The sequence below is a fragment of the Suncus etruscus genome, chromosome 6 (assembly GCF_024139225.1).
Source record: "Suncus etruscus isolate mSunEtr1 chromosome 6, mSunEtr1.pri.cur, whole genome shotgun sequence".
Taxonomy (NCBI): Eukaryota; Metazoa; Chordata; class Mammalia; order Eulipotyphla; family Soricidae; genus Suncus; species Suncus etruscus.
In genome coordinates, this window is record NC_064853.1 from 95,833,707 (window position 1) to 95,860,068 (window position 26,362).

The 26,362-nt window shown below is 41.7% G+C and overlaps 1 protein-coding gene across 1 annotated transcript in view; it reads left to right on the forward strand.

Annotated features, from left to right (window-relative positions):
- Positions 1-1,408: 1,408 nt before the first annotated feature.
- Positions 1,409-26,362, forward strand: part of SENP2 (SUMO specific peptidase 2) — a 52,592-nt gene continuing 27,638 nt past the window's right edge. The window contains exons 1-9 of the mRNA XM_049775864.1: positions 1,409-1,677; positions 4,860-4,915; positions 10,656-10,798; positions 11,184-11,250; positions 12,426-12,516; positions 15,470-15,638; positions 18,991-19,094; positions 22,105-22,199; positions 24,003-24,054. Of these exons, the coding sequence (XP_049631821.1) occupies positions 1,577-1,677; positions 4,860-4,915; positions 10,656-10,798; positions 11,184-11,250; positions 12,426-12,516; positions 15,470-15,638; positions 18,991-19,094; positions 22,105-22,199; positions 24,003-24,054 (878 nt within the window). The 5' untranslated portion in view covers positions 1,409-1,576. The remainder of the gene's footprint in view (positions 1,678-4,859; positions 4,916-10,655; positions 10,799-11,183; positions 11,251-12,425; positions 12,517-15,469; positions 15,639-18,990; positions 19,095-22,104; positions 22,200-24,002; positions 24,055-26,362) is intronic.

Sequence of the window (26,362 nt, forward strand, 5' to 3'; positions counted from 1 at the left end):
TAGCCTTCATTGGAATCCTTCAGGAAAGGGTTTCTGGGCCAAAAAAGCCTTTGAGGGTTCCAAGGACTGTTTGAGGGAGTGAGTGTGAAGAAGGATGGGACTATTTGTTGATAATGTTCAGAAATGTTGATGAGCTCCAGGCAACAAAGGGAGAGGGTATCAGCAGCCCTGGGTCAGTGCTGGCCAGCATTGAGGAGGAGACATAGAGGTATTAAGAAGCCATAAGTGAACTTTGATCCTTAATGATCTGAGAAGTCTTTCCGGAGTCCTTCCTTTCCTTACCCTTCCAGGGTAGGTGGTTGTTCCTTCTTTGACTTCTACTGTCCTTCGTACCAACTATCTCACTGCAGTCAGCTACTTTGTATTTTAATTTGTAATAGTGTATCCTGTATTAGAATGACCTTAAGGGTTGGTACTCGGCCCAGTCTTAATTCCAGCCTTATCATTAGCGATCTTTGTGGTCGTAGGCAAATGTTAACTGCTCTTTGCCTTAGTTTCCTGATTTATGAAAAACGGGAAGCAGAAGGAAGGCCAGAAGAATAATAGAGGGTGGGGCGTTTGCCTTGTCTGTGCAAACCCAGTTCATTCTGGCACATATGGTCCCCGGAGCCTGAAGGAGTGATCCCTGAACGCCCGGGAAGTGTGACTCCAAAACTAAGAAAAAGGGGAGAAGGGGGGGAATCGAGACTCTCTAGGCTCCCTATTTCCTGCGGTTTCGAGAAGAAATGCAGATGATGACAATACATGTCAAGTACCAGGGGCACGACGTGCCTAATTAAATAAGGACGACCAGCAATGCCTAATTGATTAAATAAGGGCGACTAGCAATGCCTAATTATTATTTATTATCATATATAATAAAGTATATGATAATATATAATACAATATAATGCATTATATTATATAATATACTATATACTATAGATATATCAATTATATATAATATTACTAATATATATCATATATTGCTATGATTATATTATAATATATAGTCATAATATTAATATGAAATTAATCGAATATCAATATTTGTATGATTAATATAATAAGAATTGTTATTAATAATAAGGGTGATCAGTAAGCTCGGCCCAACAATTACTGTGTGTGCACCTCCTCTTCTTCACAGCCCCGAGAACGCCGTCACTGGGGCGGTGAACTCTTCCTCGCGGCCTGTGGGCCTTGTCCCGCGGGCGGCTTCCGGATTGGTTGGGCTCGAGGAAACCCCGCCCACTTCGTCAGCGGCGATTGGACGGGGCCCGCCGGGGGCAACCTGGAAGCCAGGTTCGGAAGGAGGCGGGTGGGGCGCGGAGGTGGTGGTGGTGGTGGGTGTGGGCGGTTGCGCGTGCGCAGAGGGAGGCCGCGCTGTCTTCCGGTCAGGAGGGCGGAAGTGGCGTCAGAGGCGGGGCCGGCGGGGGTCCTTCGGTGGCCCGGGGGCCGTCGTCTCGGTCGGCTTCGGCGTCGCGTCACTAGTCGGCGACTGAAGCTCGGGCAGAGGCGGCGGCGGCGGCAGCGGCGGCCACTGCTCTGGGCTTGGCTTCTCGGGGTGTGTCGGCCGCCGCTGCTGCCTGGGCCTGGTATGTACAAATGGCTGGCTAGGATTCTCGGCACCATTTTCGGGGTCTGTGAGCGGCCGGTGCCCCCCGCGCGGGCCTCCCTGAAGAGGCGGCGCTCCGACAGGTGAGAGCGGGGCGGGGCCGGGGCTGCTCGGCGGGGGAGACCCCACCCCACCCCGGGCGGGGGTGCGGCAGGGTCGCGGGCGCCGCTGACGTCGTGGCGCCTCGCTGGGCGCGGAGGGCAAGAGGCGCGCCTGGGATGCCTCGCTGCGTCGCGGCCCCGCTGGCGATGCGCATCGTCCGGGCTGGGCTGGCAGCCGCCGGGCCGGAGGCGGGCTCGTCCGTCGGACGGCCGCGGCTCGCTCCCCTGTGTCGCCCGCGGGTCGGGTCGGGTCGCAGCGGGGCCCGTTTTTGACAGCAAGTGTCAATGTCTCTCTGTCTCTGTCTCTGTCTCTGTCTCTGTCTCTCTCTCTCTCTCTCTCTCTCTCTCTCTCGGCCCTTTCTTGACAGCCATGTCACTGTCTCTCTGTCTCTCGGCCCTTTCTTGACAGCCAGTGTCTCTCTCTCTGTCTCTGTCTCGGCCTTTTCTTGACAGCCAATGTCTCTGTCTCTCCTCTCTCTGTTTCTTGACAGCCAGTGTCACTGTCTCTCTGTCTCTCTGTTTGTCTCTCGGCCCTTTCTTGACAGCCAGTCTCTCTCTCTGTCTCTGTCTCTGCCTTTTCTTGACAGCCAATGTCTCTGTCTCTCCTCTCTCCTTTTCTTGACAGCCAGTGTCTTTGTCTCTCTCTCTCTCTCTCCCTTTCTTTTGTTTTTGGGTCACACCTGGCAGCCCTCAGGGGTCACTCCTGGCTCCTTGCTCACAAATCACCCCTGGCAGGCTTGGGAGACCATATGGGATACCGGGATTCGAACCACCATCCTTCTGCATGCAAGGCAAACAGCTTACCGTTGTGCTATCTCTCCGGCCCCTCTCTCTCCCTTTATTGACAGCAAGTATCTCTCTCTGCCCTATCTTGATAGCAGTGTCTCTCTTCGTCTCTCTCTGTCTCTCTGTGTGTGTTTGTCTGTCTCTGTCAGCCCTGAGGTGACAGCTGTCAGCTGAGAAAGGGGGTGTGTGGTGGCTGTATTTTTTTTTTTTTTTTGGAGGGATGGGGTGGGGTGGAAAGAGGGAGGGGATCAGGAGGAGAAATACTGACGCGGCCTCCTTTGAAAGAGGTCCCGTCAGTGGTGAGCACTTCGTTGTTCAAGTTGCAAGGGGAGGTTTGAAAGTGGTTCTTGCTGTATGTAAGTAGCATCTTGCCTTTGGTCTGCCCCACTTCACTTGGCATACCAAACCCCCCCTTCCACTCCCACCGTGATGCTTTAACAGATTTTGGGAGGAGGGGTAGTATTTGTTTATCCTACCCAAAGAGTTCAATGGTACATACATACTGAGTAAGGGAATTTTGAGTTCCTCGGTCTCTTCCCCTCCCCCTTTTCTGAGTCCCTGATAATTGGGGTTAGAGGCTCGAAATTTGGAGATCAAAACTCTGTTTTTTTTTTTAAATTTTTTTTGTAGGGGGGGATTTTTGGGTCACACCCGACTGCGCTCAGAAATCGCTCCTGGCAGGCTCGGGGGACCATATGGGATGCCGAGATTCATGGAACTACTGACCATCCTGGATCTGCTGCGTGCAAGGCAAAGGCCCTGCCGCTACCTGCCTCTCCGGCTCAAAACTGTTCTTTACTACACATTTAAATCCAAAAACACTTCTTGAGGACTGGAGAGATAATAATAGGGGTCAAGTTGCTTGCCTGGCATATTGCCCCCCTCAGTTCGAGTACTGGCACCGCCTATGCCCCATTCACCCCAGCACAGCTTGGAGTTACCTACCTCTGAGCACAAACACTGTTGAAAATGGCCTGAAATCAAAACACAAAACAAAAGAACAGCTCTTATTGGTAGTCATTTTTCAGTCAAAGTGGTACAAAGTGGGTTTTTGGAAATGTTCAAAGAGCTGAATTATATTCGCCCAGCTGTTTTTTTAAATTGTTTTTTTTTTTTTTTAAATAATCGATCATTTTGTACCCATCCTTAGAAATAAGATTAATGGGACATTGTGCATCTTCAATATTCTTGAGATAAACGTTAAATTTTTCCCTCTAAATTCGCTCAATTCTTTATCAACACTATAAAATAGTTTCTGTGATTAAAAATACAGTTAAGGGGCTGGAGCGGTGGTGCAAGCAGTAAGCCGTCTGCCTTTCACGTGTTACCCTAGGATGGACTGCAGTTCTATCCCCTAGTGTCCCATATGGTCCCCCAAGCCAGGAGCGATTACTGAGTGTATAGCCATAAGTAATCCCTGGTATCACTGGGTGTGGCCCAGAAACCAAACAATAAATAAATAAAAATAAAGTTAAATATAACATATTTTTTGAATAAAAATCATTTTGTTGTTTGATTTTTGAACCACACCCAGTGATGTTCAGGGGATTACCTCTGTCTCTACACTCAGGAAATACCCCTGGTGATGCCCTGGGGACCATTAGGGATTCTGAGGATTGAACCCAGGTCAGCCTTGTGCAAGACAAGTGCCTTATCCTAAGTACTAGTGCTCCAGCCCCCAGTGAACCATTTTTGGAAGCTTCTCAAGATGAACTACTTTTGCCTGGTCAGAAATTGTTTTCTTGCAAGGGGTAGGGATATTTTACAGTGAAGTTATGTATGTGTCTTATAATTATTTTTGGAAAGAAAAAAGAGGTGCTAGTGCTTTTTTTTTGTTTTTTGGGTTTTGTTTTTGTTTTTTTGTTTTTGTTTTTTTTTTTTGTTTTTTGGGCCATACTGGGCATTGCTCAGGGGTTACTCCTGGCTGTCTGCTCAGAAATAGCTCCTGGCTGGCACGGGGGACCATATGGGACATCGAGATTCGAACCAACCACCTTAGGTCCTGGATGGGCTCTGTGCTATCTCTCCAGGCCCGCTAGTGCTTTTTTAATGCATAAGAATGCTGATGTTTACTATGTTCATTTTTCAGGTAGGTGATTTCTTCCAGATTTAAGTTTGCACTTTAGCCAAATTATAGATTATTATATGATAGGGGGTTTTGGATCTATTTTTCTAAAATAGTTGAAACTCGAGTGTTAAGACCTCAAATGTTCAAGGTATAGAGTAGCAATCTCTTAAAACATTTGAAATAAAATAATGCGTTTAATGAAATAAACAATTGATCTCATTTTCTGATGAGGGTATTTGTATTATTTGAATAGTAAGGTTTGTTTATAGAAATGGTATGTTTATGTAAAAAATATTTTTTCTCTCTTCAGCACTCTGTTTTCTACAGTGGACACTGATGAAATACCTGCTAAAAGACCAAGATTAGGTATTGAATATTAATTTTAAAAATTAGTATTTATTAGAAAAATATATTATGAAACATTCAAAATATAAAAAGTATATGCAAAAAAAAGTATATGCAATAAAAAATAAGTTATTTCCTATCCCTTTTCTTCTTAATTTATCTAAATTTTAGAGGTAACCTGTTACTATGAAGTCTCATTCTAGACAAGTATGCCTGCATTTTAAATATACATTTGACATTCTCAATATTCCTGTAAACCAAAAGTGCTTTTTACTTTTTTGTTTGTTTTTTTTTTTCTTTTGGGGTCACACCTGGTAGCACTCAGGTTACTCCTGGCTCTGCATTCAGGAATTACTCCTGGCAGCCTCAGGGGACCATATGAGATTCCTGGGCCAGGATCGAATTTGGGTTGGCCACATGGCAAGACAAACCTTTACCCACTGTAATATTGCTATGGTCCTGCGCTTTATTTTTGAGTCAGAAAGCACTGTAGAGGTTAAAAAAAAAAAAAAGAAGAAGAAGAAGAAGAAAAAAGAAAGCATTGTTAAAAGCGACTTCAGACTGAGTCATGTAGTTCTGGATATTGGAGTAAATCAATCTAAAGTTTTGTCCCAAATTTTTATTTTCCTATATATTAAGGGAGACATCGGTTATTAGAGGAGAATAAAGTAAGATTAAAGAGAGAAGAATCACTAATAATTTATTCCTCATTCTTGAGATGAACGTGAATTTGGGTTTACTTCCAGAAGTGATTATTGAGAATAGTTCTACTTGTGTCAAGATTTCAATGAAATTTAATGATTTACTTTATTGAATATGTCTTACTGTTAAGCTATTGTGTTAGGTTCTATAGGAAATTAAAAATAATGAGTAAGACAGGATGTTATTTTATTGTTTTGGTAAAGACATTTTTATTTATTCTTGGGCCCCACCTGATGGCTTTTAGGGTTACTCCTGGCTCTATGCTCAGAATCACTCTTGGCAGGCTCAGAACCATAAGGGATGCCAGGAAACTGACCTAGGTTGGCTGCATGTAAGGCAAATAAATGCCCTACCTGCTGTGCTATCTCTTGCTCCCAAGACAGTTGTTTTTGTTTGTTTGTTTGTTTGCTTGTTTTAATTTTTGAATCATACACAGTGGCGCTTAGAAATACTCCTGTCTCTTTGCTCAGAAATTACTCCTGGGCCTGGAGAGATAGCACAGTGGCGTTTGCCTTGCAAGCAGCCAATCCAGGACCAAAGGTGGTTGGTTCGAATTCAGGTGTCCCATATGGTCCCCCGTGCCTGCCAGGAGCTATTTCTGAGCAGACAGCCAGGAGTAACCCCTGAGCACCGCCGGGTGTGACCCAAAAACCAAAAAAAAAAAAAATAAAAAATAAGAGAGAGAGAGAGAGAGAGAGAGAGAGAGAGAGAGAGAGAGAGAGAGAGAGAGAGAGAGAGAGAGAGAGAGAGAGAGAGAGAGAGAGAGAGAGAGAAGAAATTACTCCTGGCAGACTCTGGGGACCATATGAGATTCTGGGAATTGAATCTGGGTCAGCTATGTGCAAGGCAAACACCCTACCTGCTGTGTTATTGCTCCTGTGTTATGACCCCTGAGGACAGTTTTTATTGAAACTTATTTAGAAAGATGTGAAAGGAGGGAAAGAGGACAGTTGTATGTTCAAGAGGAACACAGGCTTCTTCATAGTGGAAATAAACAAAGAAACATAGAGACAAGCAAGTGAGATACGGGCACAAGGGAGAAGCTGAACTTGAAGAGCAAGCCAAGATCTCTTTTAAGGACTTTATGAGTTATACAAGGATGATGGCTATATATGAAAGTGCATCTGGAACAAGTACTTACATACTAATGTGTCAGTGAAGATATAATACAAGAGACATACGGAACAGTAAGAAAATACTGCCAACTTTTATCAGGTTGAGTCTTAAATATTTGATGAAGTAGATAATCTTGAAGCATGGATCTATCAACAGAGCAATAGGAAGGAAAAACATTTCAAGAAATAGGATGGGAAAGTTGTATAATTTAGAAAGCAGCGAGTAGAAATCAGGTATCAAGTTGGTGAGAAATAGATCAAATTATACAGGATTTTGAAGTCCATGAATTTGTACTGAATGCATTTGGATTAGGGGTCTCAAACTCAATTTACCTGGGGGCTGCAGGAGGCAAAGTCGGGGAGATTCTTGAGTGCAAAGTCAGTAGTAAGCCTTGAACATTGGGGGCTGTGACCCAAACAACTAAAACAAAACCAAACAAAAGATTCCTCTAGGGCAGGCCACAAAATGTTGTATGGAGGGCTGCAAATGGCCTGCAGGCCACGAGTTTGAGACCTCTGATTTGGATAGTATTTCCCAAAGCATAGGATAGGTGCCAATTCAGGAAATGATTTTAGGAGAGTTAAAGTATTCAGAACATTTAAGTAACATTTGAATTCTTACATACTCAAAACTTATTTTTCAGTTTTGCTTTTTAATTAGGGTCTAGAAATTGAACTCGGTGCTTCATATATGCAGAGTATGTGCTTTTCAGCTGAGCTCCATTCATAGCCTTTTTTTAAATTTTATTTTTATTTTTATTTTTTTGGTTTTTGGTTTTTGGGTCACCCCCAGTGGCACTCAGGGGTTATTCCTGGCTCTGTGCTCAGAAATCACTCCTGGTAGGCACAGGGACCATATGGGATGTTGGGATTCGAACCAACATGGGTCCTGGGTTGGCCGCTTGCAATGCAAGTGCCCTACCGCTATGCTATCTCTCTGGCCCCTGTAGCCATTTTTAATTATTTTAAATGTATTAGTTACTTCAAGTAGAAAGTCTTGATTTTAATTCTAATATGGCTTTAATGCATGTTTAATATGTTAACATCTCTTTTTGAAACAATTCTAGCTAGCACATACTGTATTTATAAGGAAAGTTACATTTTTACTTAGAAAAGTACTTTTAAGTATACTTATTTAGGAAAAGTGATTTTATATAGAAAAATTACATAAATGACTATATAGTTCACATACTAACCTTTGGTGGTATTACAGAAGATTCCTTAAATACGGTTATCTGTATTAGAGTCTATTACACACTGCTGTGTTAAGTTAATATTTCTATGAAAAGTATATTATAATGGGGCCAGAGAGATAGCATGGAGGTAAGGCATTTGCCTTTCATGCAGAAGGTCATTGGTTCAAATCCCGGCATCCCATATAGTCCCCCGTGCCTGCCAGGAGCGATTTCTGAGCGTGGAGCCAGGAATAACCCCTGAGCATTGCTGGGTGTTATCTCCCCCTTCCCCCCAAAAAAAAGTATATTATAACTTTTCTGAATAGAAAGTATGAAAAGCATGTAAACAAAGGGGACAGCAGTAGGTTACAAAACTAATCCTTATTTGCCATGTATCTAAATGACTTTGGTGGTGCTTTCTAGTAGCACTTTGTGATGATGGCTGTTGAGGACTTAAAACGGTCAGTGTGATTAAGGAATGACATTTTATTTTACTTATATTTAGACTTACTTAATTACATGTAGCTTCTGGCCACTATATATATTTATATCTCTGTTGCTTTTGACTGGGGAAAGAGAAGGGTGAAAGAAGAAACAGAAGACCTAAAATCATAGACTCGTTCATGATCATTAAAAGATCTCTCTATAGTCTAATTTTGGGTGATGTTTTAGGTGATATCCCCACTTTACAAATGAGGCAAATGGGAAGGAGGGTTGTTCTTTTTTAAGTCGGTGAGATCTTTTGATGCTATTTTTGTTTTGTTTCTGGGCCATACCTGGTGGCAGTGCTCAGGGGTTATTCCTGGCTCTGCACTTAGAAATCACTCCTGGTAGGCTCGGGGGACCATATGGGACGCTGGGGATCGAATCCGGTTTGGTCATGTGCAAGGCAAATGCCCTATCTATTTGCTGTGCTATCACTCTGGCTCCTTTTACCTCTTTTTTTTTTTTTTTTTTTTTTTGGTTTTTGGATCACACCTAGCAGCGCTCAGGGGTTACTCCTGGCTCTATGCTCAGAAATTGCTCCTGGCAGGCTTGGGGGGACCATATGGGATGCCGGGATTTGAACCACCATCCTTCTGCTTCTAAGGCAAACGTCTTACCGCTGTGCTATCTCTCCGGCCCCCTCTGGCTCCTTTTAATTGAAATCTTGAGGTATATTCAGATACTTAAAAGATTTTTAAGAAAATAAGTATACTTTATTATAGCATCAATTACTAAACTTATTTAACTACCATTAAATTATGTCATGCTCTTATCTGGGGTTGGTGAAATGACAATCTGCATTAAGCACCATTTTATACAACTCTTTTTCTCCCATTTAAGAAACACAGAAGGTTGTAAGTGATAGTATTCAACATTGTTAGAGGGATAATTTGGAATTCTCTATAATTAGTGAAACAAGTAACAAAACACTTTCCAACTTTGGTATTTTTACTCTTCTCTGCTTACAAATGGCTCTAATGTGAGGGGCTGGAGAGATAGCACAGCAGTAAGGCTTTTGCCTTAGACGGAGAAGGATGGTGGTTCGAATCCCAGCATCCCATATGGTCTCCTGACCCTGCCAGGAGCGATTTCTGAGCAGAGAGTCAGGAGTCAGGAGTAACCCCTGTGCGCTACCAGATGTGACCCCAAAATCAAAAACAAAACAAAACAAACAAAAACAAAACAAATGGCTTTAATGTGGATTTTGCTTCACTTAGTTGTCACTTTCTTTTTATTCAAGTTCCCTTGTTCTTCTGGAAAACATACGTGGAATGGTTGTTGCTTAAAAGCCATTATTTTCATTTTTGTCCTGTTTTACTTTATAGTAGAATGTGACTTAGTGATTCTCTTACTTATAAGTTAGTTTTTTGAAATAATCTAATTAGGAACTAGGAAAGAGTAGAAAACGAATCAGCAGTGGAAGAAGTAAAAAAGAAGTAGTGTGATTAAAGGAGGAAGTGAGGAAAATATTGAAATTAGTTCCCTCACCTCTTTTTACTTTGTCTCTATTTTGATGCCAGGCTGGGTGAGTGAGATCTCCCAAAGCATTTTCTCAGTGAAGGGTTAATCTTGTTTTTATCACAGTTAAGTGGGCCCGGGGTGCTCAGGGGTTACTCCTGGCTGTCTGCTCAGAAATAGCTCCTGGCAGGCACCGGGGACCATATGGGACACCGGGATTCGAACCAACCACCTTTGGTCCTGGATCGGCTGTTTGCAAGGCAAACGCCGCTGTACTATCTCTCCGGGCCCAGTGCTACATTTCTTATACTAACCAATTTCTACCCTGACCAAGATATTAATGGACACTTAGTATATAGTTGTTTTATTGTTAACCTGTTTGGAATTAGGGACAAAGAAGTGAATAAAATGATGAATAAAATGAGCTTGCTTCAGCTAGGATTCTGCTCAATGGTTACATTCTTCTGGGTCTTCATACCTCTCTTTCCTCTTGTTTCCCCCCCCCCCCCCTCGATTTTGTGTTCTGGAAAACCCATTGCTTACAGCTTGATATGCTAGGAACATATTTTTTGTGAACCAGATATGTGATTTGTTTAAGTCGTGGCTTCATGTTTTTATATCATTCCAGATATTTTACTAAAAACCAAAAACTGCAAGCCTGGAATTCTAATTGTTTATGTAGGAGAAAATTGTTTTTACAGATAGCTTTTTATCACAATGATTGAAAATGGGACTTCTAATAAGAATGAACCTTCTCTATGCTGGAAGTTTCTTACTCTGTATGTACATATATAGTTTATATATAGTCTGTGTTATACTTTCTAGATTGCCTTATTCAACAAGTGAAAAGCAGTCTTTACAATGCTGCCAGCTTATTTGGAATCCCACTTCAGCTGACCACAAAGCCTATGGTGACTTCTACTTGTAATGGAACAAGGAATGTGGCCCCTTCAGGAGAGGTCAGTGGCGTAGGTCATCACTGCAGCTACTGTGATTTATACTTAATCACAAAAGTGAAATCTCAGAAGTCCTATATTCTCTTTTTTGAAGAATTAATGTATAGCATGATTTCTTCCCAGGAATGTTCATGTCTTTATTAAAGTTTACAAAATTATGTTTTAAATATATTTATAAAGAGCTAATTGTGATTCTACACTTTTTAATATATGTGGGAATAAACTGGAATTGTTATTTTAAACATCATCTTGTAGTTCTTCACAATTAAACCATTGGTCTTAATGATAATATCTCTTCAAGTGAACTAATCACCAATAGTGATTTTTTGTAAGTATTAAAGATGTATTTAAATTCTAAAATTTAGATGCTACAGAGGTGATTCTGTTTATTTTTAAGGTTTTTTCAAACTCTTCATCTTGTGAACTGACAGGTTCTGGACCTGGGAACAACATGTTGAAATTGGGTGAGGTGGTCAAAATATTTCTGCTTCCTCTTGCTTCTTTCCCTTTTAAGTCTAGAGACTAAGAATTAAAACATTCTTAATTCTTCCTATTTTAAAAAGCAGTTAGCTTATCTGTAGCATTGCCTTTGAAATTACTGTTGTTTTCTGATTGTCTTTATAAAATTAGATCATGATTCAGTCATTAAAACTATCTCCTGGGGCCGGGCGGTGGCGCTGGAGGTAAGGTGCCTGCCTTACCTGCGCTAGCCTAGGAGACGGACCGCGGTTCGATCCCCCGGCGTCCCATATGGTCCCCCAAGCCAGGAGCGACTTCTGAGCGCATAGCCAGGAGTAACCCCTGAGCGTCACCGGGTGTGGCCCAAAAACCAAAAAAAAAAAAAAAAAAAAAAAAAAAACTATCTCCTGAGGAGCTAGAGCGATAGCACAGCAGTAGGCTGTTTGTCTTGCACACTGCTACCCCACATTCAGTTCTCCCCAAATCTGTGTTTTTCTTTTTTTGGTTTTGCGGCCACACTGGGCGATGCTCAGGGGTTACTCTTTATTTCTGGTGGACTTGCGATACCCTAGATGCTGGAATAACCCAGGTTAGCTGTATCAAGACAAGCACCCTACCCATTGTACTATCACTCAGACGCCCCCAAAACTTGAATTTTCTCGGAAATAAGAAATCTAATTAGGGGCCGGAGAGATAGCATGGAGGTAAGGCGTTTGCCTTTCATGCAGAAGGTCATCAGTTCGAATCCCGGCGTCCCATATGGTCCCCCGTGCCTGCCAGGAGCAATTTCTGAGCATGGAGCCAGGAATATCCCCTGAGCACTGCCGGGTGTGACCCAAAAACCACAAAAAAAAAAAAAAAAAAAAAAAAAAAAAAAAAAGAAATCTAATTAAATCAGTTTGTGATCATTGAGTTCCTGCTTCTTGTTGGTCTCCACATGTGAAACTCGAAAACCTTTAGTGGGAATCAGTATTGCTTTTTTGGCATAAAACCAACTAAGTGCTGTTGCTTTTCTTTTAAATTGTACAAAGGATGTACTGGATCACTTCTTATAAATAGAATTTGAAAGAAATAAGATACTTAATTTAGACTGCTCACAAATTTTATCTAATGCAACTATTCACCGATGCTTTTGGATTTTTTTGTTTGTTTTATAAATACAAATGTATTTTAAAAATAGGTAATAAATCTCCTAATGGAATCAGTGACTATCCAAAGATCAGAGTGACAGTAACCCGAGATCAGCCTCGAAGAGTTCTACCTTCAGTTGGGTAAGTGTTCAATTCTGCCTTTCTGTAAATGGAAACTTACACTTTATTAGGAATCATTGTTGCTAGGTTGTCTCACAATTTTGTTATGTAATTACAATTAATTTATTTACCTTTGCTTTACAATAGTATATATATTTTTTGGTTTGGACTTTTGGTTTTGTTCTGGGACCACATCAGACGATACTCAGGAGTTATTTCTGGATCTGCACTCAGGAATCATTCTTGATGGCTTGGTGCATCCTATGGGATGCTGGGGATTGAAGCTAGGTCTGCTGTTTACAAGGCATGCTCTCTATCCTCTGTACTATATCACCTGCTAACAATAGTATTATATTTTGGGAACACAGTTTCATATGTACGGATATATCAGAATCACTGTACTCATCACCTGACTGCCAGTGCCATCAGACTGACCGTTGATCAGAATGACCATCTCTGCCCATTCCTCCCTCCCCCTTTTTCTTTTTCTATAGCAACCATATTCTTCAGAGTCTTGAGGCATACCGTAAAAACTGTTCTCAGGGCTTACTCTTAACTCTGTGTTTAGGGATTATTTCTGGTGGTGCTTGGGGACTATACAAGGTGCCAAGGAGTTTGGCAGTGGGTGAGGCAAGTGCTTTACCTCCTCCTATACTATCTCTTTGACTCCTATTTAAACATTCTTTTGGTTTGTTTTTGTTTGGTTTCTTTTAGTAAAGGATCTACATTTAGTCATGCTTGGGGGGCCATACCCAGCTGGGATTAACCTAGGACTGGCATGTGAAAGACTTGCACTCTGGCATTGACACATCTTCAGCCCCTCCACTTGCTTGTTGGTTGATTTTGGGGGTCACACCTGGCAGTATTATGACTAATTCCAGCTCTGCTCAGCGATCATTTTTATTCTATTTTTATTTCATCTTAGTTTAGTTTTGGGGCCACACTGCCTGCACTTGAACTCCAAATCTAGGCATGCACAGAGCCATGCATGACTGGGGATTAAAAATGGGGCTTTGGGGGCCGGAGAGATAGCACAATGATGGGGCGTTTGCCTTAGACACAGAAGGATGGTGGTTCGAATTTCGGCATCCCATATGGTCCCCCAAGCTTGCCAGGAGCAATTTCTGAGCGCTGCCGGGTGTGATCCGAAAAACAAAAAAAAAAAACAAAAAACAAAAATGGGGCTTTGTACAGGGTAGGCATTTGCTCTAGCACTTGAGCTATCTCCCTTGTTTATTTCTTAAGAATGGTTCAGCTACATAATTATAGATTACCTTAATCAGAAAATTTAACTTGGTAGAATACTTGTACATAAAATCTTATTTAAGTTTCTTGAAGTTTTCTTCCTCGTTCAGTGCAAAATATTATGTTATATATATGTTATATAGAATCAGATATTATATTAAAGTTCTTTTTTGTGGTTTTTTTGGGGGCCACACCTGATGGCACTCAGGTTACTCCTGGTTATGTGCTCAGAAATCACTCCTGGCAGGTTCGGGATGCCAGGAATCGAACCCAGGTCCTGGGTCGAACGCATGCAAGGCAAAGGCCCTACTGCTGTACTATCTCTCTGGCCCCTATATTCAAGTTTTTTTTGTTTTGTTTTGTTTTGTTTTGGTTTTTGGGCCACACCCGGCTGTGCTCAGGGGTTACTCCTGGCTGACTGCTCAGAAATAGCTCCTGGCAGGCACGGGGGACCGTATGGGACACCAGGATTTGAACCAACCACCTTTGGTCCTGGATCGGCTGCTTGCAAGGCAAACACTGCTGTGCTATCTCTCTGGACCCCTATATTCAAGAATAGAATTCTAGAATAGGGGTCAGAGAGATAGCATGGAGGTAAGGTGTTTGCCTTGCATGCAGAAGGTCGGTGATTCGAATCCCGGCATCCCATATGGTCCCCTGAGCCTACCAGGAGCGATTTCTGAGTGTAGCGCCAGGAGTAACCCCTGAACACTGCTGGTGTGACCCAAAAACAAAAACAAAACAAAAAACAAAAAAACAAAAAACAAAAAAAAGGAATATTCTAGAATCACTCTCCAGCCTTCCGTTGATTTCAATGGCCTATATTATCTTAGAATATAAGGCATTTCTCTTATAGAATACCTCAGTTTTGATGTTTACTCATGATTTGTTTTTAAGTTACATACATTTTTGGTAAAAATGTTATATAAATTGCTTTCTAGAATCACACAAAGAGAAGTCTAATGCCAGTTTGCTTTATTCTTGGATAGTGGCAGAGTCTGTAATGGGAAGCAGGTACAAGACAGGAATCTCATCCCTCCAATGCTTAACATTTATTTATTTAGGACTCACATTTCTTAACTGAGTTCCTTTGTGGCCCACAGCCTATGAGGATCATATTGGTAAAAGCACGTTTTATCTTTGTGGAATTCAGGATTTAGTGTGGCATGTAGACTTTAAACTAATAGTCATGCCAAGAATTCATTCTCATGGTACCCAGTGACAGAAGGAGAAGTCTGAAACCAGAGAAGGCAGGTGTAATGGGGAAGCTCAATTAGAATTGAGTTTGGAAAATTGAACATGAAGAAGGCAGAAGCTTTCATGTGGCAGCCCTGGTGTTGGAAAACAGACATTTCAGAGCAGATACCTAGGATGCCACCTGGAGATAGTTCTAACTTGAATAGTTGTTAGGTGTCTTATTGGCCAGCAGCCAGCTTAACCTAGGGTACTTTACACACAGGATAACCTGGAGGCTTACATTCCAGTATTGGGGGCCGGAGAGATAGCATGGAGGTAGGGCGTTTGCCTTGCATGCAGAAGGTCGGTGGTTCGAATCCTGGTATCCCATATGGTCCCCTGAGCCTGCCAGGAGTGATTTCTGAGCATAGAGCCAGGAGTAACCCCTGAGCTCTGCCGTGTGTGACCCCAAAACAAAAACAAAACAAAAAAAAAACATTCAAGGATTGAAACATTGGCTGATGATTTGTTTTTTCTCTTTCTTCTCTCTCAGTTTTACTTTGAATTCAGAAGGTTACAGTAGAAGACCTGGTGGTCGTCGCCATAGCAAAGGCAATCCAGAGAGTTCCTTTATGGGGAGATCTCAGGAGCAGGTGGTAACAGAGATTGTCTCTGAAGACAGTGGCAAGGGTCAGCGCCGTCCCCACTGTACTGTGGAAGAGGTAAGCCCTTTGAGAGGGATCTTTTTACAGATTTTTTGGAGGAAAGTTTTTCACTCAGTACTCAGGATATCTAGGGAATCTGCCAGGGATTGGCCAGCCAGCTGGCAGTTCAGTGCAAGGGCCTGAGGATGACAGGCTGCTTGTGCCCTACAGTGTTGGCTATGTCACTCTAGCAGCATTTGGGGCCCTCCAGGTGCTGCATCTGGTAATACTCGTGGGACATGTGGTGCTGAGAATTGTATGCCTTGCATGCACATTAACCACTTTCCTATTTTTCACCATTAGGGAATGTTTGAATTACTAATATCTTAACTATAATACACAATTCAAAATACAAAAGGGGCTGGAGAGATAATACAGTGAGTAGGACACTTGCCTTGCATATACCTGGGTCAGGCACAAGCAAGGCAAGCTCCGTATCCAACTTTGATCCCCAATACCCCCTATGGTCCTCCCAATCCAATGAGAAGTGATTCCTAAGCATAGAGCCAGAAAATAGCCGTACGCACCATTGAGTGGGCCCAAAACAAAATGATACAAAAGGGCAGATAGTGCCTATAAATCTTCTAATCTTCTGTACTTGGTCCCCACCATTCTGATTTTTAGCAAGTAAATAATGTATTCTTGTTTTGTATTTTAGAGGTAGTCTGTACATATAATTCAGCTTTCAAATGTATTTTCACTATAAGGGACAAAACAGAATTTTTTTCAATGCCTGTATTTGTTTAACTTGTTACCTTTCACTAGCTGCAATATCTATGAGTAAGTGAAAGAGAAGTAAAAGGAAATGAAGGTGTGTATGTCTGATTTTTCCTTCACTTTTCAGGGTACTTGGCATATGGCTTTATCAATAGTCTTCACTTCCTTTTTGAATTTGGGGGAGGTGCCACACTCAGCAGTGCTCAGGGCTTACTCTTAGCTCTAGGCTCTGGGATGACTCTTAGCAGGGAGAGACAGTTTCAGAGACCATAAGAATAAGAAGTGCTGAGATTTAGCCTGGGTCGACTGTGCAAGACAGATGCTCTTCCCACTGTACTATCTCTCCAGTCCTTCAGTTTGTTTATTTTATTTTTGGGTCACACCCGGCAGCACTAGGGTTACTCCTGGCTCTGCGCTCAGAAATCACTCCTGGCAGTTAAGGAGGACCTTATGGGATACCGGGAATCGAACTGAGGTCCGTCTGGGGTTGGCTGCATGCAAGACAAATGCCCATGCCCTACCACTGTGCTATTGCTCCAGCTCACCTTCACTTCATTTTAAATATTGTCACATATTCCAAGAGATGTTAACTTATTCTATATCTGGCATTCCCTAGGACTAGTGGTTGTAATTTGTCTGAGGGCTTTCTGAGCTCCTTTGGTTAGAAATATTTATTTGCATCTGAGGTTCTGTGCTAGCTGTCAACAGTATCAAATTGAATAGAATATGGCTCATGTTTTATGGGCACTTATGTGTGATGATTTGTAGTCAGCAAACTAAAATAGGGTGGGAGAGGAATGGCTTTCAGACTTGGAAAGAAAAGTGTTAAAGGACACTTCAACACTTCTTGGGACCAGAGTGACAGCACACCTTGCACATGGCTGACCCAGGTTCAATCCCCGGTATCCTATATCATCCCCTGAGCCCCTGAGCCTTCCAGGAGTAAACCCTGAGCTCCATCAGGTATGCCCCTAAACACCCCCCCTGAAAAAAAGGCTCCAACACTTCTTAGATGTAAGAACAGAGATTGGTCAGAGCAAGTGATGTGGGTTCTGCATCTATTTTCGAAGTACTAGAAAGCACAGTAAGTCCATATTTATTAGGTAATTATGATATAAAGTTGAAAGGAAAAACCTGTGTCCCAGGTTTTAGCCTTGGCTAATACATGGCACTAACCAAGATCTGTGTGTATTTAGGGAAAATGTTGGCTTCCATTTTGAACTTTGGCTTCTGTTTTGAACTTGGTTGAAAGTGCCTGTGAAACATATCAGAAAACCTGTCCAGTAGACTCTCTTGGCACTAAGTGATGGAAGTTATGAAAAGTCAGGGTTCCCAAATCTTTTGTATTTTAGGATTGTTTAAATCAAGAAATGTAATTTCCAGGGAAGAAATGTAGGCTGCAACAAGATAAGGGGCAGAACCTTTGGTATTTAAGTACAGGCAGAAGACGAAGTACTTTGCAGTGGAACGAGTATACTGAAGAAATCACAGGAATTTACTGTCTAAGAAGGCAAGGCAAGGTCGGCAGCATGAGATATTGCAAGAAACAAGCAGAAAAAGCGTTTATTACATTTGGTCATAGAACATCATTTGGAAGACGCTGGTGAAACCAGCTGAAAGTATTGAATTTAGAAGCTTTTTAGAAGCTGAAAGTATTGAATTTTTTTGTTTGTTTGTTTTTGGGCCACACCCAGTGACACTCAGGGGTTACTTCTGGCTATGAGCTCAGAAATCACGCCTGGCTTGGGGAACCATATGGAACGCCGGGGGATCGAACTTAGGTCCGTCCTAGGCTAGTGCAGGCAAGGCAGGCACCTTACCTCTATTGCCACCACGCCGGCCCCGAAAGTATTGAATTTTAACATAGTGTTAACTTACAATATTATAGTTTAATGTAATGATAAATTACCAATATAAATATTAATCTGCTTCAGTAAAATTCTTATTTCTTTATAATACAAATTTTTTTTTTTTTTTTGTTTTTGGGTCACACCCGGCAGTGCTCAGGGGTTACTCCTGGCTTCACGTTCAGAAATCGCTCCTGGCAGGCTCAGGAGACCATATGGGATGCTGGGATTAGAACTGATGACTTCTGTATGAAAGGCAAATGCCTTACCTCCATGCTATCTCTCCGGCCCCTTTATAATACAATTTTAATATAAGTAAATAAAGTGGATTATTTCTGCTGAGCTTTGGGATATATGAGTTTCCTTGTCAAAAACTCAGATGCTGTCAAAGCCTAGAAGATAACCTGGGGTGAGTGGAATGACATGTGTAAAGAGACTAGCCCTGCATAGCTTTAGATTGTTGATGTAATTTTTCAAGAGGCCAACTTTTACATTTTTCTTCCAAAGAAATTCTTTTTAATTTTTTTTTTATTTTTGGGTCACACCTGACAGCACCTGGTCACACCTCAGGGGTTACTCTTGGCTCTACACTTAGAAATCGCTTCTGGCAGGCTTGGGGGACCATATGGGATGCCAGGATTCAAACCACTGTCCTTCTGCATGCAAGGCAAACGCCTTAACTCCATGCTCTCTCTCCAGCCCCTTCAAAGAAATTCTTAAAAATTTCTGCTGGCAAGTAAACCACATCTAAGTGTTAATCCTAGGTTATGGTTTAATTTAGGCTTACAGTGCTTTCTTTTATTTAGGGTTTTCAAAAAGAGGAGAGAGAGAAGTACCAAAAGTTACTGGAGCGACTAAAAGGAGTCAGCCATGGAAGCTCTGCTCCTCCTGTAACTTCAACTCATCATAGGTAAAAATGAGTAGTAAGAGAAATAGTAAGACAGTGGGATGATAAATAATATTTTAGAGAGCCTTTTCCTTATTTTTGGAGAAGTTGGTGAAAAGGACTTTATTGAAAAAGATTAACATCAAGAAAATGAACTGTATAGAGAGCAGTGTTTTTTTGTTCTGATGACCACATTTTTTTAATGTTTATTATGGTTTCAATGTCAGTTTTACATGTGAAAAATATCAAGTATTGAAGTATAAAAGATTATTTTTATATTAAGAGAACAAATGAAATTATTCATCCTAACAGGTCAATTTAGGGATTAGAATTTTTTTTTTTTTTTTTTTTTTTTTTTTTGGTTTTTGGGCCGCACCCGGCGGTGCTCAAGGGTTACTCCTGGCTGTCTGCTCAGAAATAGCTCCTGGCAGGCATGGGGGAACCATATGGGACACCGGGATTCGAACCAACCACCTTTGGTCCTGGATTGGCTACTTGCAAGGCATATGCTGCCGTGCTATCTCTCCGGGCCCGGATTGGAATTTTTTTACTTTATTTAAAGAAAATGCACCACATAGTTGACATAGTTGACCATAATACATTTGTTTCCAGATAAGTGAAAGCAGTTATTGAAAAAAAGTTAAAAAAGGTGTTTGAGGAGACCATATTGTTTGTTTGTGGCCACACCCGTTTGATGCTCAGGGGTTACTCCTGGCTAGCGCTCAGAAATTGCCCCTGGCTTGGGGGGACCATATGGGATGCTGGGGGATCGAACCGTGGTCTTTCCTTGGCTAGCGCTTGCAAGGCAGACACCTTACCTCTAGCACCATCTCTCCGGCCCCTTGAAAAAAATATTAAAAAAGGAAAGAAAAAATACAATAGCAAGCACATTTGTGAAAATTATTGAATCTCCAATGAAGTCATTAATAGAGCAGCAGAGGATTAGTAAGCTCTTGCTATTAGCTGTATATTCTGTTAAATTGGGATGTTCTTTTAGGAATGACAGCATCAAACAATGAAGTTGTCCAGAAATTCAAAGCACTGTTACTGATGCTGCAACTTTTAGGATGTGCACACAACTGCCAGGACTCTTTCAAGAAGAAAGATACAGTGGGGAAGGTACCCACACTCAGTCCAAAAAAACTGCCCCCAAACTGACGTACCTGAAATTTAGTCTGATTGGTGTACCGAAAGAGAATCATAGAGGGATGATGAGGCAGGGCCATTCATGGTCATTGGGAAAACGGTGATTCTGGGTGATGGAGGCAGCAGTTATGGCTTCAACAGGGTAAGGGGTAGGCCTACTCTCTCCTCCCGAGATAGCCAGCTTTCTGCTTCTTGGGCTAGTGTACCCATGATCTTTCATAGCTTGGTTTACATCTCTGAGAACATTAGTTTTACAAAGTGGAATTTTCTGGTACCTCTAGATTGTTTTGTTTATGTGAATTCTTACTTGAAAATCTGATACAGGGAAGTGAAAACACAGTTGTGGTTAGGTTTTGGAAGCAGAGGTATTTTCCAACCTCCTGAGCACACATTTTTCATCTGCTAGTTTGCTCTGTCTCTAATCTCCTTTCCTCCTCTTCATCTTTGCCTCCCTTCCTCTTTCTCCCTTCTCTTCTACCACACTTTCTCCTGTATTGTACATTTCTCCCTGTGGCATCTTAGTAGGTACATGTTAGAGACAAGATCAAAGTCACTACAGATCATAAGAAGTTCTCTTCTTACTCTTAATTCTGTGAGCAAATAGACGGGGTAGTGGGAATGTGGTGAGCTAATGCCTGATCTTATTCTTGCCAGTGAAAAACTGACAAAAAAAAAAAAAAAAGAAAAAATATAAAAACTGACAAAAACTTCAGAGCTCAGGACTAAAGTGGTTGAGAATACTCAAAGGGGAACCTGTATATATTGCAACAATAAGTTAAAGTTAAAAACTCAAATGTTGGGGCCGGTGAGGTGGCGCTGGAGGTAAGGTGTCTGCCTTGCAAGCGCTAGCCAAGGAAGACCCACGGTTCGATCCCCTGGCATCCCATATGGTCCTCCCAGCCAGAGGCAATTTCTGAGCACTTAGCCAGGAGTAACCCCTGAGCATCAAATTGGTGTGGCCCGAAAAACCAAAAAAAAAAAAAAAAAAAAAAAAAAACCAATAAAACCCAAAAAACTCAAATGTTCTCTAGCTTGTTGAAAATTGTATTTGTCTGGAACTTTTATGAAGTAAATTCTCATATTTTAGTTGTTACAGTGTTCATTTTTTGCTCATTTACTTTGTTTGTGCCTGCCTGGTGATATAGTGAGGCCATATAGTACCAAGGATCAAACTTGGGGGCACTGTGCCTGCTAGGAATCTGCTCCAACCTATGAGCTCTCTTCTAACCCCCCAATTTTTTTTTTTTGACTAGCCATTATTGGAAGTTGTAAATCTTAAGCCTTTTATTCTGTGTATGTGAGCATGTGCCAGGGATTGAACTCAGCATGTAATACATGCAAGACAGTGGTGTACTGAAAGCCACTGCATCCATTTCAGTTTGTAGTTTAACATTTTTATCTTTTTTTTTTGGGGGGGGGGGCGGGTTTTGGGCCACACCCAGCGGTGCTCAGGGGTTACTCCTGGCTGTCTGCTCAGAAATAGCTCCTGGCAGGCACGGGGGACCATATGGGACACCGGGATTCGAACCAACCACCTTATGTCCTGGATTGGCTGCTTGCAAGGCAAACGCCGTTGTACTATCTCTCTGGGCCCACATTTTCATCTTTTAATTTGAGTTTTATTACACTGAAAAAGTATTTTTGGGGGAGGGGCCATTCCCACCTGTACTCAGGGCTTACTCCTGCGTGTATACTCAGAAATCACCCTGGAAGGCTTGGGGACTCTATGGGATGCTGGGGATTAAATCCTGATCAGCTGAGTGCAAGGCAAGCACCCTTCCAGCTGCATTACATCTCCAGTCCAGAGTAACCGCACAAATGCAATGGATATTTACATAAATAGAAGATATTTTTTGTATCATAATTTTTACTTTTTCTATCTCTTAAGTTCTCCAAGAAGTCAGATGGACACTTTAAAGACCAAAGGCTTGGGGGACGAGCCAAGTCATGGATTCAAAACAACACAGTTTGTTCCAAAACAATGTGAGTTTCCAGATTTAGTTCTATCTTAATATGATGATAATTAATTTGCATATGAAATTGAAAAATGACTCTTGTAAGGAGTGATATGACTATTTTTTACCCAAGGGGATTGACTGGTTTAGTGAAGTTGCTGTTTTCGGATGCATATTCATAAAATGTCCTTTTATGTGTTGGCTCTGTGCTCAGGGATCACTCCTGACAGTGTTTGGGAGACAATATGGGGTATTAGGTATTGAACCCTGTTTGGCTGCATGCAAGGCAAGCTCCCTACTGTTAATGCTAATTTTTTTAAACCAAAAATTTTTTTTTTTTTTTTGTTTTTTGGGCCACACCTGTTTGACGCTCAGGGGTTACTCCTGGCTATGTGCTCAGAAATCGCCCCTGGCTTGGGGGGACCATATGGGATGCCGGGGGATCGAACCATGGTCTGTCCTGCGCTAGCGCTTGCAAGGTAGCCACCTTACCTCTAGCGCCACCTTCCTGGCCCCCAAAAATAATATTTTAAGCCAATATTTTAAAGTCTCAAATAAATTTCTTTATATTAATTTTTTTTTTCTTTTTTGGTTTTTGGGCCACACCTGGCAGTGCTCAGGGGTTACTCCTGGCTCTATGCTCAAAAATTGCTCCTGGCAGGCACAGGGACCATATGGGATGCTGGGATTCAAACTACTCTCCTTCTACATGTAAGGCAAACGCTCCACCTCTGTGCTATCTCTCCAGGCCCAATATATTAATTTTTTTCTTTCTATATTAGCTACTACTAAATCATATAAAGTAGTATTTTATCAAATAATAAGAAACAATTTTACAATAGATTTTACTTATTTTGTCTGGCTATGTTCAGGGTTGACTTTTGGCTTTGTGTTTAGGAATTACTCTCTTTTTTTGTTTTGTTTTGTTTTGTTTTTGTTTTTTTTTGGGTCACACACGGTGGTGCTCAGGGATTACTCCTGGTTGTCTGCTCAGAAATAGCTCCTGGCAGGCACGGGGGACCATATGGGACACCGGGATTCGAACCAACCACCTTTGGTCCTGGATTGGCTGCTTGCAAGGCAAACGCCACTGTGCTATCTCTCCGGGCCCAGGAATTACTCTTGATGGGACTCAGGAGACCATGTGGGTATTGGGTTTGATCCCAGGTTGGGTTCATGTAAGGCAAGTGCTTTATGTGCTCTACTATCTCTCTGGTCTTATTTATTAATTATCTAAATTGAAGTAAAGATATTCTATTGAAATAGGAGAGAAGAAAATGTAATGAGTTAGAGAGAACATGGGCTTTTTTAGAGAAAGGAGAGAGCCTCAGGAAGTAAAAGAAGGGAAATTGCACACTCCATGTGGAATGTGAGTGATGTTACAGTGGAATAGACCTATCCATTCTATTTAACGTTAATTTGTGTGGTGTCATGGACTGAACTAGGGCTTCATGCACCTGCGTTATATCCCATTTCACATTTTTGAGCAGCTTGATTTATATCGAAGGTATCTTTTTTTTTTTTTTTTTTTGGTTTTTGGGCCACATCCTGTGACGCTCAGGGGTTGCTCCTGGCTATGTGTTCAGAGGTTGCTCCTGGCTTGGGGGACCATATGGGGACGCTGGGGGATTGGACCGTGGGGGATCGAACCACGGTCCGTCCTTGGCTAGCGCTGGCAAGGCAGACACCTTACCTCTAGCGCCACTGCGCCGGCCCCATTGTATTTTTGGAATTTATTTAGCAAATCTATAAATGAATATCTTGACAACTGTAAGTTGAAATTCTAGTTATGTGATTGATTAATAAAACTATTTCATTATCATTTCCACAGATAGAGTTATTGAAACAAGGGGACCTGTCTATTCAGTGAGAAGTGAGAAGAGGTATTTAGTTCTGTTAATTCTACATTTTTCTTTACTATTTTTATTGAAGTACAGTGATTTACAAAACTGTTAAATGATGATCTTATACATACATCATTTCCAAAACCATACCCACCACCAGATACTCACTTCCTTCCACCTTGTCCCCACGAATTTCCCACCTCTCTTCTCTACAGATAAGATCAGTTCTGTAGATCAACTCTCTAGATCTGTTGCTTTTGCTTGTATGTATATACTATGTATCTTTATTTTATTTTCTCACCCCACCAGGGATTTTGTTTTTGTTTTGTTTTGTTTTGGTTTTGGTTTTTGGGTCACACCAGGCTGCGCTCAGGAGTTACTCCTGGCTCTATGCTCAGAAATAGCTTCTGGCAGGCTCGGGACCATATGGTTTGCCCGGATTCAAACCACTATCCTTCTGTATGCAAGGCAAATGCACTACCTCCATGCTATCTCTCTGGCCCCGGGATTTTGTATTTTAACAATCTTTATTTTAATACAGAAAGTACTTTAATGTTTTTTAATTTCCAAGTGTTTGAGTCCCCCTTATTTCGGTTGTGATTACTTCTATTTTCAGAGCATCATAGTCTGAAAGAATAGTTAAAGCAGTTTTTTTTTCTTTTTTTTTTCATTCTTTTTGTTTTTGTTGTGGGGGGCACAGCCAGCAATATTGAGGGGTTACTCCTGGCTCTGTGCTCAGGAATCACTCCTGTGTGGCTGGGGGACCATATGGGATGCTGAGGATTGATGTTGGCTATATGCAAGGTAAATAAATGCCCTTACCTGCTCTACTATCACTCTGACCCCAGTTGATACAATTTCTGTCTTCTTGATTTTATGGAGATATGTTTTGTGACCCAGCATGTGATGTATCTTGAAGAATGTCCCATGTGCACTGGAGAAGAATGTGTCCATATCTTTTTAGAATGAAGAACCCTATGCAAGTCTGCTAGGCCCATATCTTCCATTTTTTTCCTTTAAGGCCAGTGTTTCCTTGTGAGTTATTTTTCCTAGTTGCTTTATTCAGCAGTGAAAGAGAGTGTTAAAGTCTCCTATTACTATTGTCTTGCTATCAGTATCTTCCTTTAGATCTTAGGTTTTTCTCTTGATTTGTTTATTTTAACTTTATAAGATACATTTATGAATATGTCCAAAGAATTATGTATTTTCTTTTTACTATGATAGCTAATCAGCATTGAAAGTTACGTAGAGAGCTCTTGCATGTTAAATGCCTAACCTAGCTGGGGTGAAAACCCTTTCTCTGATGGCCAAAAGGCTTGAGAGATAGATGCTGGTGCTGCTTTGATAGGTGTGCAGATGGGAGAGGCATCTCTAGTGATCAGCATCTCTAGAATATCAGTTTATGTCCTTAAGATTTTGGATGAAAGCTTCTTTATAGTAGAGTTTGGTAAAATATAGCCCATGAGCCTCTTTTTGTAAGCAAAGCTTCATTGGTTCACAACCATACTTTTTCTTTCTTTTTTTTTTTTTTTTGGTTTTTGGGTCACACCTGGCGGTGCTCAGGGGTTACTCCTGGCTGTCTGCTCAGAAATAGCTCCTGGCAGGCATGGGGTGGGGGTGGGGGGGAGGGACAGGACCATATGGGACACCAGGATTCGAACCAACCACCTTTGGTCCTGGATCGGCTGCTTGCAAGGCAAACGCCGCTGTGCTCTCTGGGCCCACAACCATACTTTTTCATTCTCATATTGTCCTACTACTTTTCTGTTTGTTTTTATTTTTGCTTTTCGGTCACATCAGTGACACTCAGGGGTTACTCCTGGCTATGTATTCAAAAATCACTCCTGGCTCGGGGGGAAAATATAGGATGCTGGGATTTGAACCACCATCCGTCTGCATGCAAGTCAAACGTCCTACCTCCATGCTATCTCTCCGGCCCCTGCCCGACTACTTTTAAACTAAAAAAAAAAATTTAAGTTTGGGGGGAAAAAACCCAATCCATAAGGGTACTAATAGCGGAGTGAAATAACCCCTGAGCACCCTGAGCTGGGTGTGTGTGCCCTCCCTCCAAAAAAAAAAAAGAACCCAAAATAAGTGGAGCCTAACTTTTTGTATTCTTATTTATTTAGGAAGAGGTGTGCCATACCTGGCAATGCTCAGGGATTTCTCTTGGTTCTATACTCAGGAGCTTGTATGTGTGTAGTGCTGAGAATTGAATCCAGGTCAGCTGTGTGCAAGTCAAGTGCTTTACCTACTAAACTATCTCTCTGGTCTGTGCTGAACATATTTACTCTCTGATACTATCAAAATGTTGATGATCTCTGGTTTAGAATAGGGCTTAAACTAT